General features: G+C 50.4%; 1 protein-coding gene across 1 annotated transcript; it reads left to right on the top strand.

Annotated features, from left to right (window-relative positions):
• Positions 1-461: 461 nt before the first annotated feature.
• Positions 462-13,712, top strand: CHMP7 (charged multivesicular body protein 7). The gene is made up of 10 exons (XM_043927788.1): positions 462-839; positions 2,748-2,919; positions 8,294-8,479; positions 8,617-8,750; positions 9,975-10,023; positions 10,240-10,359; positions 10,645-10,743; positions 10,976-11,036; positions 11,777-11,956; positions 12,170-13,712. The coding sequence occupies exons 1-10, from the start codon at positions 541-543 to the stop codon at positions 12,220-12,222; spliced, it is 1,353 nt and encodes a 450-aa protein (XP_043783723.1). The 5' UTR covers positions 462-540; the 3' UTR covers positions 12,223-13,712.
• Positions 13,713-14,526: the final 814 nt, after the last annotated feature.

Genomic DNA, 14,526 nt, shown 5'->3' with positions numbered 1-14,526 from the left:
TGAGTGACAGTTTTGTTCATCCGCTGACGTTACTGTAAACGAAGGCTAACTTGGGAGTTTAAATGTCCGAAGTAAGACCGCCTGGTCAAGTAGCGATGAACAGTGATCCACGCGGCGATCCTGGTGCCATTAGGCCCCTTAGCGACACTCTCGAGTCCTAGTACTTGAAACCACCACAAGTTTCGGGCATAATCGTTCGCCTCTCTACAACGCTCGGCCAAACTCTATGACTCTCGAGGGGGCGCGACGCTCACCTACCCGCCGCGCACGCGCTACGACCTTCTTTCCGCACAAAGGCTGCGGGAGGAGGGGTCGGCGCAAGCGCTCTGAGCTTCTTAGAAAATAGGGTCATTATCCCGCCTCCTGGCGCAGGCCAGGTAGAGAAACGCATGCGCCATGAGGACGTGCGAGACTTATTTCACGCGGTGATGACGTAATGACAGGAGGAGGTTGCCCAGGAACGGAAGCCGGGAGGGAACCAGGGCGGAAGGGGACTAGGGCCAGGCTTGTGTTCGGTTCCTTGGCGGGGCTGGGGTTCCGATGTGGTCCCCGGAACGGGAGGCCGAGGCCCCGGCTGGGGGAGACCCGGCGGGCCTACTGCCCCCCGAGTGGGAGGAGGATGAGGAGCGCATGTCCTTCCTGTTCTCCGCCTTCAAGAGGAGTCGCGAGGTGAACAGCACCGACTGGGACAGCAAGATGGGCTTCTGGGCGCCGTTGGTGCTGAGCCACAGCCGCCGCCAGGGGGTGGTGCGCCTGCGTCTGCGGGACTTGCAGGAGGCCTTTCAACGCAAGGGCAGCGTCCCGTTGGGGCTGGCCACCGTGCTGCAGGACCTGCTGCGGTGAGGGCGGGCCCGGCCGGGGGGCGGGGCGGCTCCCCGCGGGCAGCGACCCAGGCCGTTCTCCCGGGCGCACCGCGCCCAGTCTCGGGTCTGGCTTCCAGGAGCCGCGTGTGTTTGCTCAGTGGGCGCAGGAGGCCAGGTTAGGGGTGTTTGGAGGGAATGGGAGGTGGGGTATGGAGGAAATTGAGGGGCCAGGATAGCTTGAGTAGATGCGATCCAGACGGTAGGAGGAGAAGCCAGCCTGGCGGAGGTGACAGTGATCTGGACTGGAATCCCGTTATGTAGGGGCTTCCAAATTTGAATAACCCCACAACAGAAGGTCTGCGAGACAGGATTTATTGAACTAAGGAAGGGCGGAGCTAAGAAGAAAGTAGTGGTGGGGGAGAGGTGTGTGGGGACCTTACCAACAGCCCCCCGGCACAGGTATTGTGTCTGGCCTGTCTTGGCTTGTCCTTGGCACAGGCTGTTTAGAGCGGAGGTCATGACTGAGTATCTTGGTGATCCGAGAAGGTCCTGTAGGTGCTACGTGTGCGACAGGTGCAGGGTTTTACTGGGTTCCTGAGGCTGGTAGCGTGAACATCTAACAGATGTACAGCACTTTGCTGTGTGCAGGCGTTTTGCGTACACCATTTCTTCTGGCTCCCTCAGCAGTCCTGCGGTGACAGAATTATCCTCTCAGACAGAAGAAGCTGAGTCTGAGAGAGATGGAGCAACTTACTGGGGGTTACACAGATGGTTAGAGGTTATGGCAGGGCTGGACCTGGGGTCCTCTGAGTCTTAAGCATTTGTACTCATGTTGTATATGTCATATCCTGAGGGGTCTCTCTAGCACAGTGACTTCGTGGGAGACTGAAGAAAGTCAACTTTGATATGTTGCTTTTAGCTCAACCCTCTTCCCAATTAAGAGATCTTCCTCCCTCCCAGTCCCCTTCCCTTGACTGACATTGATGGGGCAAGCCATTTCTGGAACTTCTTTCTAGGACAGTTTCCATTCATGTACCACATGGGGCACAGAGTAGACAGTAGCTGAAAAAGTCAGTGAGGGACAGAAAGAATCTGAGCTTCCTTATTACAACAGGACCATCCTCTCCCACTTCCTACCCAGAGACCTGTAGTACCTCTATTTCTCCTCTCCTGACTGCTGGCACCCCACTGATGCCTCCTGATGTTTGACAGGGCCTGGGACCTGAAGAGTTTCTGAGGGACATATTTCCATAGAAGCAGCACAGCAGAGTAGTTAACAGCTTTGATTGAGGGCCAGATGGCCTGGGTGCAAATCCTGGCTCTACTATATGCTAAATTATGTGACCGAGGGAACAATATGTATCTCTCCATAAGCCTCAGTTTGACCAGTTATAAAATGTGATTGTACTTAGATTTATTTTGTGTATTTGAAGAAATACTCCTTAGCACCCCTTAGCATAGTGACTGGCCCATGGGAAGCATTCAGTAAATTTAGCTACTTATTACTAGAACTGTGAAATGCTTCTCCACCCAAGCTTAGGACTAGCAGAAAACCCTTTCTCTGAACTGCTTTGTCTTCATCCTCATATCTTGCCCTTGACACTAATCTATTATTATTTTGAGCTCCGTTCGTCGAGAGAAGTCTCAACACAGGCCCTATGGCCTCCTGTGTCTCTGGAGCCTTATCAGAGAGCTTGCATTTTGGAGCCAAATTATAGTTTAGCTTTGGCCTCTGTCATCTCAGTCCTTCAGTTTTCTCATGCCAAAAATTGCTGTGAGGCTTGGAGCTGGAGTGTAAACAGCGCTGCTCACAATAGCTGACATGGAGGTGCCTGGTAAATGGTGCTTATGAAGATGACGATCACATTCCTCTTTGGGCTGAGGAGGGAGGTGGGGCCATTGCAGTAAAGCCTACCACCTGCCCTTTTCTTTCTTCACCGGCAGTCGAGGGGAGCTGCAGCGGGAGTCTGACTTCATGGCCAGTGTAGACAGCAGCTGGATCTCCTGGGGGGTCGGAGTCTTCCTGCTGAAGCCCCTCAAGTGGACTCTTTCCAACATGCTAGGGGATCATAAGGTTCCTGCTGAGGAGGTGCTCGTGGCTGTGGAGCTTCTTAAGGTGGGTGATCAGGAGTGAGAGGTCTGGGTGTCATCTGGGGTGATGATAGGACCCTCCACGTTTCTTGGGTGGCTTGGGTGAATCATTAGAAAAAGAACGGATCTTTTTTAACGGGTTGACAGAGCTGATAACTGAGTTTATCTGACCTTCCTTTTGCTCTACTTTGTAGCAATGAGTTGTTGGTTGGACTTGTACATTTCAAGGCTGAGCCTCTATCTAGAAATTGTCAGTTACACAGCTGAGTAATTTCTATATTTGTAGGGATTAATGATAAACTAAAGTTGAGAAAACTTGGTTGCCATTTCCTCTTTCAGCTTTGCCCTCCCTAAATCAGTAGACTGGGCTTCCCTGGTGGCTTGGTGGTAAAGAACTCGCCTGCCAGTGCAGGAGATACGGGTTCGATCCCAGGATGGGGAAGATCCCCTGGAGAAGGAGATGGCAAACCACTCCAGTATTCTTGCCTGGGAAATCCCATGGACAGAGGAGCCTGGGTCAAAAAAAAAGTCCATGGGTTCCTACAGTCCGTGGGTTGAAAAAGAGTTGGGCACAACTGAGTGACTAAACAGCAACAACAGGTCAGCAGACTCTGCCCAGATGTCCTTCCTGTCACTCACTCACCACTATCAAAGAAACCGCCAGGCTCTTTTCCTTTCATGCTCTTCTGGTCACTCAGCTTCCTCCTGGCCTGCCTTCTGTTCGAAGCCCAGAGCATGCAGCTGATGCTTGACTGCTTCTCTCATCTACACCCTTGGCTCCTGCACAGCTCTCTTGGGCCATACCGGGGACATCAGCAAATCAGTCAGCCCTTAGATCAGCCCCATGGTCCTTCATTTCTGCCAGAAAAAAATTGCTCTATCACCAGGAGTGGGGCCCTTTCAAGGTCCCCAGCTTTAGGAGGGCCCTCGGAGCTACTCTGCTGCCTCGTGTTCTTGTCCCCCCGCCCCCCACACGCTTCATGTTCTCTGCAGACACTGCACTGAGAACAGAATCCCCTTAGTCGCACCTTCAGCTGTCTGTCTTCCCGCTCCCAATTTGACCTCCTCTCAGCCCTGCTTCCTCCCCAGGCTCAGAGGGTGAAGTGTCCTTCCTCTGTCCCCTATGTGCTCAAGTCTGTCCCTGCCCTTCGTGGCATCAGTGACCCTCCCAATCTGTGTATTCCTTCCCGCTCTGTCATGCTCTCCTTCTTCAGCCTATAAACCCACCCCAGCCTTCCCATCTCAGGATGACTCCCTGTGGGACCTGGGGCCCTGACTGGTCACTGCTCTATCTCCCCTTCTCAGACAAGCTTTGCTGTCCCCACATCTTTACTTCCCCACACACTTTTTTCTTTTTAAGATTATTTTTATTTTATTTTTGGCTGTGCTGGATCTTTGTGGCTGCGAGAGGGCTCTATCTAGTTGCAGGCAGCAGGGGCTCTTCTCTAGTTCTGGTGCACGGGCTTTGAATTGTGGTGGCTTCTCCTTCTGTGGAGCACAGACCCCAAGCACATGGGCTCAGTAGTGGTGGCACGGGCTTGGTTGTTCCGTGGCGTGTGAGACCTTCCCTGACGAGGGATGGAAGCCATGTCCCCTGCGGTGCAAGGCAGATTCTCAACCCCTGGACCAGCAGGGAAGCCCTCCACCTACTCTTTAACCCAGGGCAGACCTGTGTCACCCCCACCGCTCCCCCTGACTGCGGCGGGCAAGGTTACAGTAACCTTAAGTGTGTATATATGTGTGTGTGTGTGTTTATAAAGTTGACTGAACATAGTGTCTATAAAGTAGACTTGCAGACTGTGGTTATTTTTGAAACTCACCAAGCCCAACCTTCCCTGGTGGCTCAGTGGTAAAGAATCTACTTGCAATGCAGGAGACCTGGGTTCGCTCCCTGGGTTGAGAAGACCCCCTGGAGAAGAGAATGGCTACCCACTCCAGTATTCTTGCCTGGAGAACCCCATGGACAGAGGTGCCTAGTGGATTGTAGTCCATGGGTTGCAAAGAATCAGACACAACCGAGTGACTAACATTTGAATGACATAATCACTTGAAGTCCAGCCTCAGAGCCCTGGATGCTTCCACACAGCTGGGGCCAGGTCACAGCCCCCAACCCCTAGCCCATGGGAAGCTCCAGTTTCTCCTCACCTCGACAGACAGCCCTCCTCCTTGCCACCTCAGCCTGGGGATCAAGTCTCCAAAACCTTCCTGCTCTCCGTGTCCCTGGCGATTTTTGACTAAGCAGCATGATTTCCTTCAGGAAAACGCCTCTCCCCCTCTGCACTGCACTCCCTCCCAGCCTCCAGGGCTCAGCCAGGGACAGATAGAAACTGCTTGGTGGTTGGAGTTGTTCTGGGCCAGCTCTGTCCCTCCCTGTGGCCTTTTACCTCAGGTGTGCTCCATCCTGGAGCAAAGGGAGGTCCACCCATTTATCCTCACAGATGTGGTTTTGGACTCAGTGTTTTGAGAGCGAAGGCAGAGATGTGGGTAGATGGGAGTGGAATCACCGAAACCTAAGAACCAACAATTTTTGACAGCAAAGTAGTCTAATCCTCTTTAGGTAGATAAATAAATCTGGCTCTTCTGTTAAGTTAAATCTGTACTCAGCTTACATCACTGCAGAGAACACTTTGACGCTTAATTTCATTCGATGACATCTGCTATCAAATATATGGTGACTTCAGATACATGGTTTTCTCCTGGGAAGGAGACTTGTTTTCATGTGTGAAAATAAAGGGTCTTATCTGGATATTTTTATAAAACAAAGAAAGCCTATTTCTGAGGTAAATTGACTTTCCCAAGTCTAAACGCAGAAAGCAGTCAGCAAGTTTTAATCTTATTTGAAAAAAATACAAAACGGTAAAAATTGCCCATAGATTTTGTGATTTGAAGAAATTGTACAAATAAAGTTTCCTTTCTGTTCATCCCATCTCCACCTCTTTGGGTACATTCCCTTCCCAGTTCTGTTTGCAGAAGCACACATCCCTTCTTATTGACCTTATTATGTTACTTTCCATTTTATCTTCTTGTTAGCATTTAGTACTTCCTGAAAATCTTATTTACTTGTATTTTATCTTTCTCCCCCACCAGAAGGGAGAAGTTTCATGGGCCCTGGGAACAGTGCCTGGTACATGGTAGAGAGTCAGTAAATATTTCAATATACACATACGTAATTTGTTGTTGTTCAGTTGCTCTATCATGTCTGACTCTTGGTGACCTCATAGACTGTAGCCCACCAGGCTCCTCTGTCCATGGGATTCTCCAGGCAAAAATACTGGAGTGGGTGGCCATTTCCAGGGGATCTTCCCAACACAGGGATGGAACCTGTGTCTTCTGCATTGGCAGGTGGATTCTTCACCACTGAACCACCAGGGAAGCCCATATACATACATATGTATATACATTTTTTTCTAGAAATGTTACCTTATTTTACCTATTAGTCTACAATCAGCTTTTTTCCCCCCACCTTAATATATCATGAGCACCCTTCTAGGTCCCTACATGATACAGATCTACTTCATTCTTTTGGATGGCTGCATAATAATCTATGGACATGCCACAATTTATCCAATAGTTACTACACAAATGGATATTTAAGTCATTCCAGTTTCTCTCTGTTACAAAGAAATACTTCTTCGACAGCCTTGTGCCTACATGTATGCTTTTCACTTTTCTAGAAATGTATATGCACATTTTAAGTTTTAACAGAAATTACCAAACTACTTTTCAAAAGTTTGTACTAATTTATACTTTCATGAAGATTATATTAACGTACCCAGTCTCCTCACATCCTTGCTGGCACTGGATAACATCAGTCTTTTAAATTTTGTCAGTTCAATGAATAAAAATACTTCGTTTTTGGAATTTGAGCATCTTTTCCCCTATCCACTGGCTATTTACATATTCTCTTCTGTGAATTGCCTCTTTATAGCCTTTGCCTGTTTTTATTTTGGATTCTTTGTCTTTTATTATTGGTAGGAGTTTTCTATTTATTAAGGATAATAAATGTGTGTATGTGTATGCTTAGTCACTCAGTCACGTCCAACTCTTTGTGACCCCATGGACTGTAGTCTGCATGGGAGACCCAGGTTTGATCCCTGGGTTGGGAAGATCCCCTGCAGGAAGGCATGGCAACTCACTCCACTTTCTTGCCTAGAGAATCCCACGGACAGAGGAGCCTGGCTGGCTACAGTCCATCCATGGGGTTGCAAAGAACTGGACATGACAGAGCAGCTACACTTTCATATATATATATATATATATACATATACATACATATATAAGATATATATAGTATTAAGAATTTAATATTGTCTCTCAGTTTCTTGTTTTCATCTTTACTTTCGATGTCTTTTACCATGTAAAAGTTTTTATATTTCTATAGATGTTTCAATTTTCCTTTTCAGCTACTGAATTTCTGCTCTTGCTTAGAAAGACATAACCCTCTACTTCAAAGGTTAATAAGATTTTTTATAAGCATTTTCTTAAAATATTTTATGCTTTCATTTCCTCAATTTAAATGTTAATAATGTAGTAGGTATTTTTGTATATGTGGTAAAGAAGACTTAGACCTTCATGCTGCTGCTCGTGACTGTTCCTCTTCCTGAGATGACCTTCCCACCATTACCTAATGACTTACCTGTGGGATTCTGCTCAACAACCATTTTTTTCTGAGCAATTGCTGAATTCCTGGGTAGTCCTTCTCTGTAGTTTCATAGCATCCTGTGCATACTTCAGTACGTATTTCTTATTTGCAGAAGACCAAAGAGTAATTTCCATGAAGGAGGAAGACAGTGGCATTGTTTCTTAGAACCTATATTTCTTAGACTTCTCATCTAAGTCTAAAAATGCCTAAGTTTTCGCAAAAATCCCATCCCATACTTCCCTCTTGAGGCTCTTTCTAGACTCAGTACTATTCTGGTTTGCAGGATTGCCATTTGCCACAAAAGTGGAGAGACCAGGACTGGCAGGGAGTTCGGACATCATCTCCATTCACCTTCTACAGCTTGCTAAGGGCCAGTGAGGCTGACTGGTCCAGGATCACACAGGCTGGCCTGACCACCAGCCTTGGCTCTTCATCCGTGGCCAGGCCACCACACCACACTGCCTCATTCTCTCCTTGGGGGACCATAGGCAAGGGAGATGCAGGAACACGGAGTCTCAAATGGAAGGGCAAGCCCAGAGTTGGCTCCCAACATATCATGTACCTCACTTCACCCATGTTCACCAGACATTCCTCTGAGGTTTAAAAAAATATGAATCCTTTTTCCTTTTCCAAAGCTGAGGACAGGTTGGGTGTGCCCCTGCCCTTAACCTCACGTGATCATGGATCTGAAGCTCCAGGCTCTCAGACTTCTGGGGGCAGCGATCCTCCCCACAGGCACTTTGCACTTCCCCTGCAGGAGAAGGCTGAGGAGGTGTACCGTCTGTATCAGAGCTCCCCGCTCTCCTCGCACCCCGTGGTGGCCCTGTCGGAGCTCAGCACCCTGGGTGCTGGCTCCTGTCCAGATGAGAGGACCTTCTACTTGGTGTTGCTGCAGCTGCAGAAGGAGAAGCGGGTCACGGTCCTGGAGCAGAATGGGGAGAAGGTACGGGAACGCATCCCTTCTCCCTTCACCCCCCGAGACCTTGTCCCCTGTGTGCTGACATCGCCGCCAGCACCCCTGCCCAGCAGTTTCTCAGCATGTGGGGTCACAGCAGCAGTAATCTGTCCCTCTCCCTTCAGATCGTGAAGTTTGCCCGAGGCCCCCACGCCAAGGTCTCGCCTGTCAATGACGTGGATGTGGGGGTCTACCAGCTGATGCAGAGTGAACAGCTGCTGTCCCGCAAGGTGGAGTCCTTGTCCCAGGAAGCCGAGAGGTAACTCCCCCTGAGCTGAGTGCCCCCGACCCGACCCTGGCCGACCCTCAGAGCCGGCAAAGCACTGGCGACCAGGGGCTCTTTAAAAAGAAGAATTAAGGGTATATTTTGCTGATTAGGAAAGTACTAACTGCTCAGTGCAACAGTTACAGAAAGCACCAATTATCACAAAGGAACACAAAATGAATTCTTCCCCCTACAAGTGCAGCTGTTTATGTGCACTGTGTTTATGTTCTTCCAAGCCATCATCCATTTAACCAGTGTTTACTGAGCCAAGCCTTATGGGGATACGTTGAGTTGGCCGAAGAGTTCATTCGGGTTTTCTTGTAAGACCTTACAGAAAAACCCGAATGAACTCTTTAGCCAGCCCAGTAGTAGTGAACGAGCCAGGTATATACATCCTTCTGGGGGTCTTGGTGAGGGACCTCTGCCCTTCCCCTCCAATGACCATGCAAGACATCTCTGCTGAAGACACATAAGCACTTCCCCGAAAAGTAGGATATATAGACGCGGAATTAGAATGTGCTTGTTCACACCCTCTTACAGCGGAGAATCCCCACCTTGTGGGAATGCCAAGGTCATTGGAGGTGTTAGGAAGTCACTCCCTGCCTGCTGGCTTTCCAGGTGGTGCTAGTGGTAAAGAATCTGCCTACCAGTGCAGGAGACATAAGAGACTCGGGTTTGATCCCTGGGTCGGGAAGATCCCCTGAAGGGGGAGCATGGCAACCCACTCCAGTGTTCTTGCCTGGGAAAATCCCATGGACAGAGGAGCCGGGCGGGTTATAGTCTGTGCGGTCACAAAGAATCAGACATGACTGAAGCAACTTGGCACACCCTACCTGCTGGCCCCCAGGGTGGCAGTCTGTCACACCCTACCTGCTGGCCCCCAGGATGGCTGTCTGTCACACCCTACCTGCTGGCCCCCAGGATGGCAGTCTCTTTAAGGCACTTTATCGACCTGTTTTCCCTCTCTATGAATTGAAATAACTTTTCCTTGGTCGTTTGCCTTCCCCATATGCAGACCCCCCGCTCCCAGCTCATAACCTGCTGCAGGGGTTTGGCCGTGGGCAGTTGGGCATCATTTTTCTGGCCACTGGATGAAATGAATTTGCTCTTCAGATTTGAAAAGTACCTTCACCAAAAGTGCTACTTGTGGGGACACTTGAGGATCCTGCCACCCCCCTCCTATGGCCTCATCATCTTCAGCTGTCCCTTTGTTTATAGGTATAAAGAAGAAGCCCGCCGGGCATGCCGAGCAGGGAAGAAGCAGCTGGTGAGTTTTCTCTCCTCACTCCTCACCCCCAGCTGTGAGGAGCCCAGTTCAGAGAGCAGCCTTCTCGAGGCTAGAGCAGAAGGTCTGGGTGGCCCAGGCATCATGATGGCTTGCTTTACAAACCTGGGGTGGGCCTTACCTTCTGGGAAGGGCTCTCTTCCTCAGGCCCTTTGGCCTACCTGGTTTGGCCTTGACCATGTCTCCATGCCCCACCAGGCCCTGAGGTCTCTCAAGGCCAAGCAGCGGACAGAGAAGCGCATCGAGGCCCTGCATGCCAAGCTGGACACAGTTCAAGGCATCCTGGACCGGATCTATGCCTCGCAGACAGATCAGATGGTAGCCACCACCCCTCCGCCCCAGTGCTTGGCCAGTTCTGTGCGGTGTCTGCCCCTCCTCCCTTCCACTGAGGCTTTGCTGTCTGGAGAAGGCTGGGGTTCTTTCAGGACATGGTTGGGACTGCCTTTGCCCTTCCTGTTGGGAAGTTTTGGGCTCAGTTGACATGGGGTGAATCGTGCATGGGTAAGGAGAAAAAAACCCAAAGCTGTCTTCTGGAGACGGAACAGTGTGGTCTGTATTTTGCCCAGTGCTCTTCATCTGCACTGACCACTGCTTTCTCTTTAGGTTTTCAATGCCTATCAGGCCGGGGTGGGAGCACTGAAACTCTCCATGAAGGATGTCACAGTGGAGAAGGCGGAGAGCCTTGTGGATCAGATCCAGGAGGTATGGGGGTTGGGCAGGGCACGTCCCTACACTGGACACTTCTGAGGACAGAAGTGACTTTGTTGTATTGATACTTATTTCTTTCCCCAACTGCTGGCCTTGTGAGCTTGAGGAAGCTTTCCCCGATTCCCAGATGGGCAGCACTACTTTGTAACCCTAAGCATTGAAACCCAGGGACTGAGATCGCCAGAGACGCATTCAGAGTTCACGGCCTGGCACTTTTCTCTTGCAGCTCTGTGACACCCAGGATGAAGTTTCCCAGACACTGGCTGGCGGGGTAACCAATGGCCTAGGTGAGTTGACAAGATGACTCTGTCGTCTTTCCTCTCTAAGCAGACTTTGCCTCCCTGTGCGGGGATAGGTCTGCCCAGGATCTGTTCTCCTAGTGCAGGCAGAGCCTCTCCCCCGTCTCCAGGGCTTCTCCGCAGGAGTAATGGGAAGGAATTGGCCTTTCCTCCTTGACAGGCTGTTGACCAGCCCCTCGGCACTCCAGGGCCCCTTACTCCCTGGGTGTCTTCCACGGGCAAGGAGAAGCAGGGTCAGTTCCTTGGTGTAAACAAAATACACCTCCTCAATGACTTAGCTCTGTGTGTGGACAAAGAGTAACTGCTCGAAGGTACCCCCTATCTCCCAGCTCACACGACTGATTTACTGATTGACTGGCTGCGCTGAGTCTTTGTTACTGCACGTGGGCTCTGTCTAGTTGCAGGGTTCGGGCTCCTCCTGTGGGGCGTCTCCTGTCCCGGAGCACGGGCTCTCTGCAGTGCGGGCTCAGTAGTTATGGGCTTCGTTGCCCACGGCCTGTGGGATCTTCCTGGACGAGGGATTGAACCTGTGTTCCCTACATTGGTAGGCAGACTCTTAACCATTTGACCACCAGGGAAGCCCAGCACACAGTTTCTTTTAATAATCCTTCAAGAAGACCTGGGCATCTTTTGTAAAGCTGAGCTGGGTTTGCTGTCCACAGTCCTTGATCATTAATTCATTTCCTCCCTGGACTGCTGTGTGTCCTTACTTCGTCTTTTCTCTCCAGACTTTGACAGTGAGGAACTGGAGAAGGAGTTGGACATCCTGCTTCAGGACACCACCAAAGAACCTTCGAATCTGCCTGACAACCCCCAGGAGACGTTTTATATCAACAGTGTGCCTAACACTAGGATCTCAGATGCCGAACTTGAAGCTGAACTTGAGAAATTGTCCTTATCGGAGGGAGGTAGGGAGCTGTGTTTCCAGGGTGGCTGGTGGGCTTGTGACCCTCAGGCTCAAGGTTAATGAGTCCCAGCACTCTTGCTGCATCTGCCAGGGCACCAAATGGGGGAAGGGGGTCCTGGGCTCCTTATTTATATTAAGACTCAGTCCTTTAAACACTGGGGTGCTTTCATCTCAGAGATCTGCCATAGAGTTCAGCCATTTCTTCTCCCTGCAGATTTGGTCCCAAGCAGGAAATCTCCAAAAAGACAATTGGAACCGACTCTCTAAAGCCATTGTAGGACCCTCAAGTGAAGAACCCTCACGTCAGAGAGAGACCAGGCTTGCGTGTATGTGTGTGTGTGTACATAGTTATTTAAACGAGAAACTCGGAATGTGTTGGGAAGAGGAGGAAGGACAACCGCTGCTGCATCTGGATGCCACCACTTACCATGGGACAGATAGAGTTTCTGGAAGCGTGCACCCAAGGTGTGCTGCCAGCCGGGGTCACGGCCCTGCCTTCTCAGCTTTCTAGTGCCACAGTTTATACGGTTCTGTGTGTGCCCTGTCGTCTCTCATAGCCTGCAGTCCTGCCACGGGCTCAGTTAGGTTTGTCTTCCCCCACCAGCTTCTTTCTGGCCAGTGAAGGCGAAAGATTTTGTGCAGCTTTGCCAAATCAGAGTCTGTCCTCATGGCCCCTCCCCACCCCCCACCGTGTTTAGAGGAGTTTATTCTGTCTGTTGGTCCGTTACACAGCTCTCAGCCCCTCTCTGTTCCCTCTGGTAATGAGAAGGAGGAGAATCAAACAGCTGCCACTTAAAGGAGAAATGCACAGTGTAAAACAAGGGGGGAAACACCAATTCCTTCCCATTACTCCTGTGGAGAAGCCTGGGAGAGAGGGGAGTGGGGAAGAGCCCTGCCCGCACTGGGGCTCCCTGGGGTCCGTTGTCAGATTCTCCAGGTGTTCAGAAAGAGAGGTCACCCCCAAGTGGCTCAGAGTCATGACAGTTGGAGGGGGGTATCCTGGGGTTGATGGACACAGCTGCCTCTTCCATCTTATGCAAAAGAACATCTGCTGACTGGAGAAAGGGTTACTCTGGGTCTTTTGAACTTGAGAGAAGCCCAGGTGACTATAGGGCCCCAGGAATCCAAACCCCATCTGCTTTCTTAAAAAGGTATCTTTGCCTTGCCCCCATGGTGAATAACTTAAATATAACTTTAACACAAATCAGAAGAATCCACACAACAACTCACCTCCCCTTTGTGAGCCTGGCAGAGAAACACAGTTTCTTTGTTTGAATTTCAGAAGCATCTTATGTTGTGGCCCAATGCTCAGGGCAGGGCATCTGAGCCAGGATGTGCAATAGAAGCAGAAGACGGTGGCCTTGGCCACGTCAGCTCTGTGCTTCCCCAGTCCTGCTCTGCACCCAGCCCCGCCTCCTGGAGGCCCATCTTCCTACTTCCTTTGACAAATAGGGGAGGATGGTGGGGGGACAGGCAGGAGAGGGTCTGCATGTGCTGGCAGCAGGGAGAAGACAGAACACCAGCCACACCGCTGCCCTGCACGCGGTCCCAGACTCCTGCCTGGCCCCTGGCCCTGCCCCTCCCGCTGGGGGTGGCGGAGAGCGAGGGGAGGCATCTGCTCCAGGCCAGGAGCACGATCACTGTTCCACAAATTTCTCTCCCACTCGGCCTTGGGAAACTGATATGTTGGGGGTAAAAAGAAACAATCACTATTTTTTCTTTTTTTATCTGGTAAATAATTAAAAGAAAAAGCCCAAGTGCTTTGTCTTCCTCTCTCATTTTTTTCTCCTTTGAACTATGTATTTTGTATTGGGGTATATGGGCTTCCTTGGTGGCTCAGTTGGTAAAAAATTTGCCTACAATGTAGGAGACCCAGGTCTCATCCCTGGGTGGGGAAGTTCTGGAGAAGGGAATGGCTACCCACTCCAGCATTCTTGACTGGAGAATCGCATGGACAGAGGAGCCTGGCAGCATACAATCCTTGGGGGCACAAGAGTCAGACACAGCTTAGCAACTCCACCACCACCACCATACTGGATTAACAATGTGATAGTTTCAGCTGAACGGCAAAGGGACTCAGCCTTAGACATACAAGTATCCCTTCTCCCCCAAACTCCCCTCTGATCCAGGCTGCCACATAACATTTAGCAGCGTTCCATGTGCTATGCAGAAGGTAGGTCCTTGTTGGTTATGCACTTTAAATATAGCAGTATGTACCTGTCCATCCCAAACTCCCTGGCTATCCCTTCCACCCCTCATTCCCCCGCCCCGGCAACCATAAGTTCACAATGTCTGTCCTTTAGGTTGTCCAAGTGCCTTGTTCCTGCTCCCCATCCTCCCCTCCAGCATACACACACTGGCACCACAGGAGGTGACTGGCTCCCAGGCAGGTTTCCTGTGTTGCTGTGAAAGTGGTCAGCCTACCCTATCGCTCTCTCAGGCCGACACTGTTATTCAACGACCTCCTTTATTGAAGAGTGTGCCATCGTTTTCCGTACGCTCTTCTTTTCCCAGCTCTCTCCTCTGCCTGTGTGACCATATTTTAGCCTGGCACCAGTGTTTATTGAGCAC

This window comes from Cervus elaphus, chromosome 16 (assembly GCF_910594005.1).
Source record: "Cervus elaphus chromosome 16, mCerEla1.1, whole genome shotgun sequence".
Classification (NCBI taxonomy): Eukaryota; Metazoa; Chordata; class Mammalia; order Artiodactyla; family Cervidae; genus Cervus; species Cervus elaphus.
This window is presented reverse-complemented; position numbering and strand designations above follow the sequence as displayed.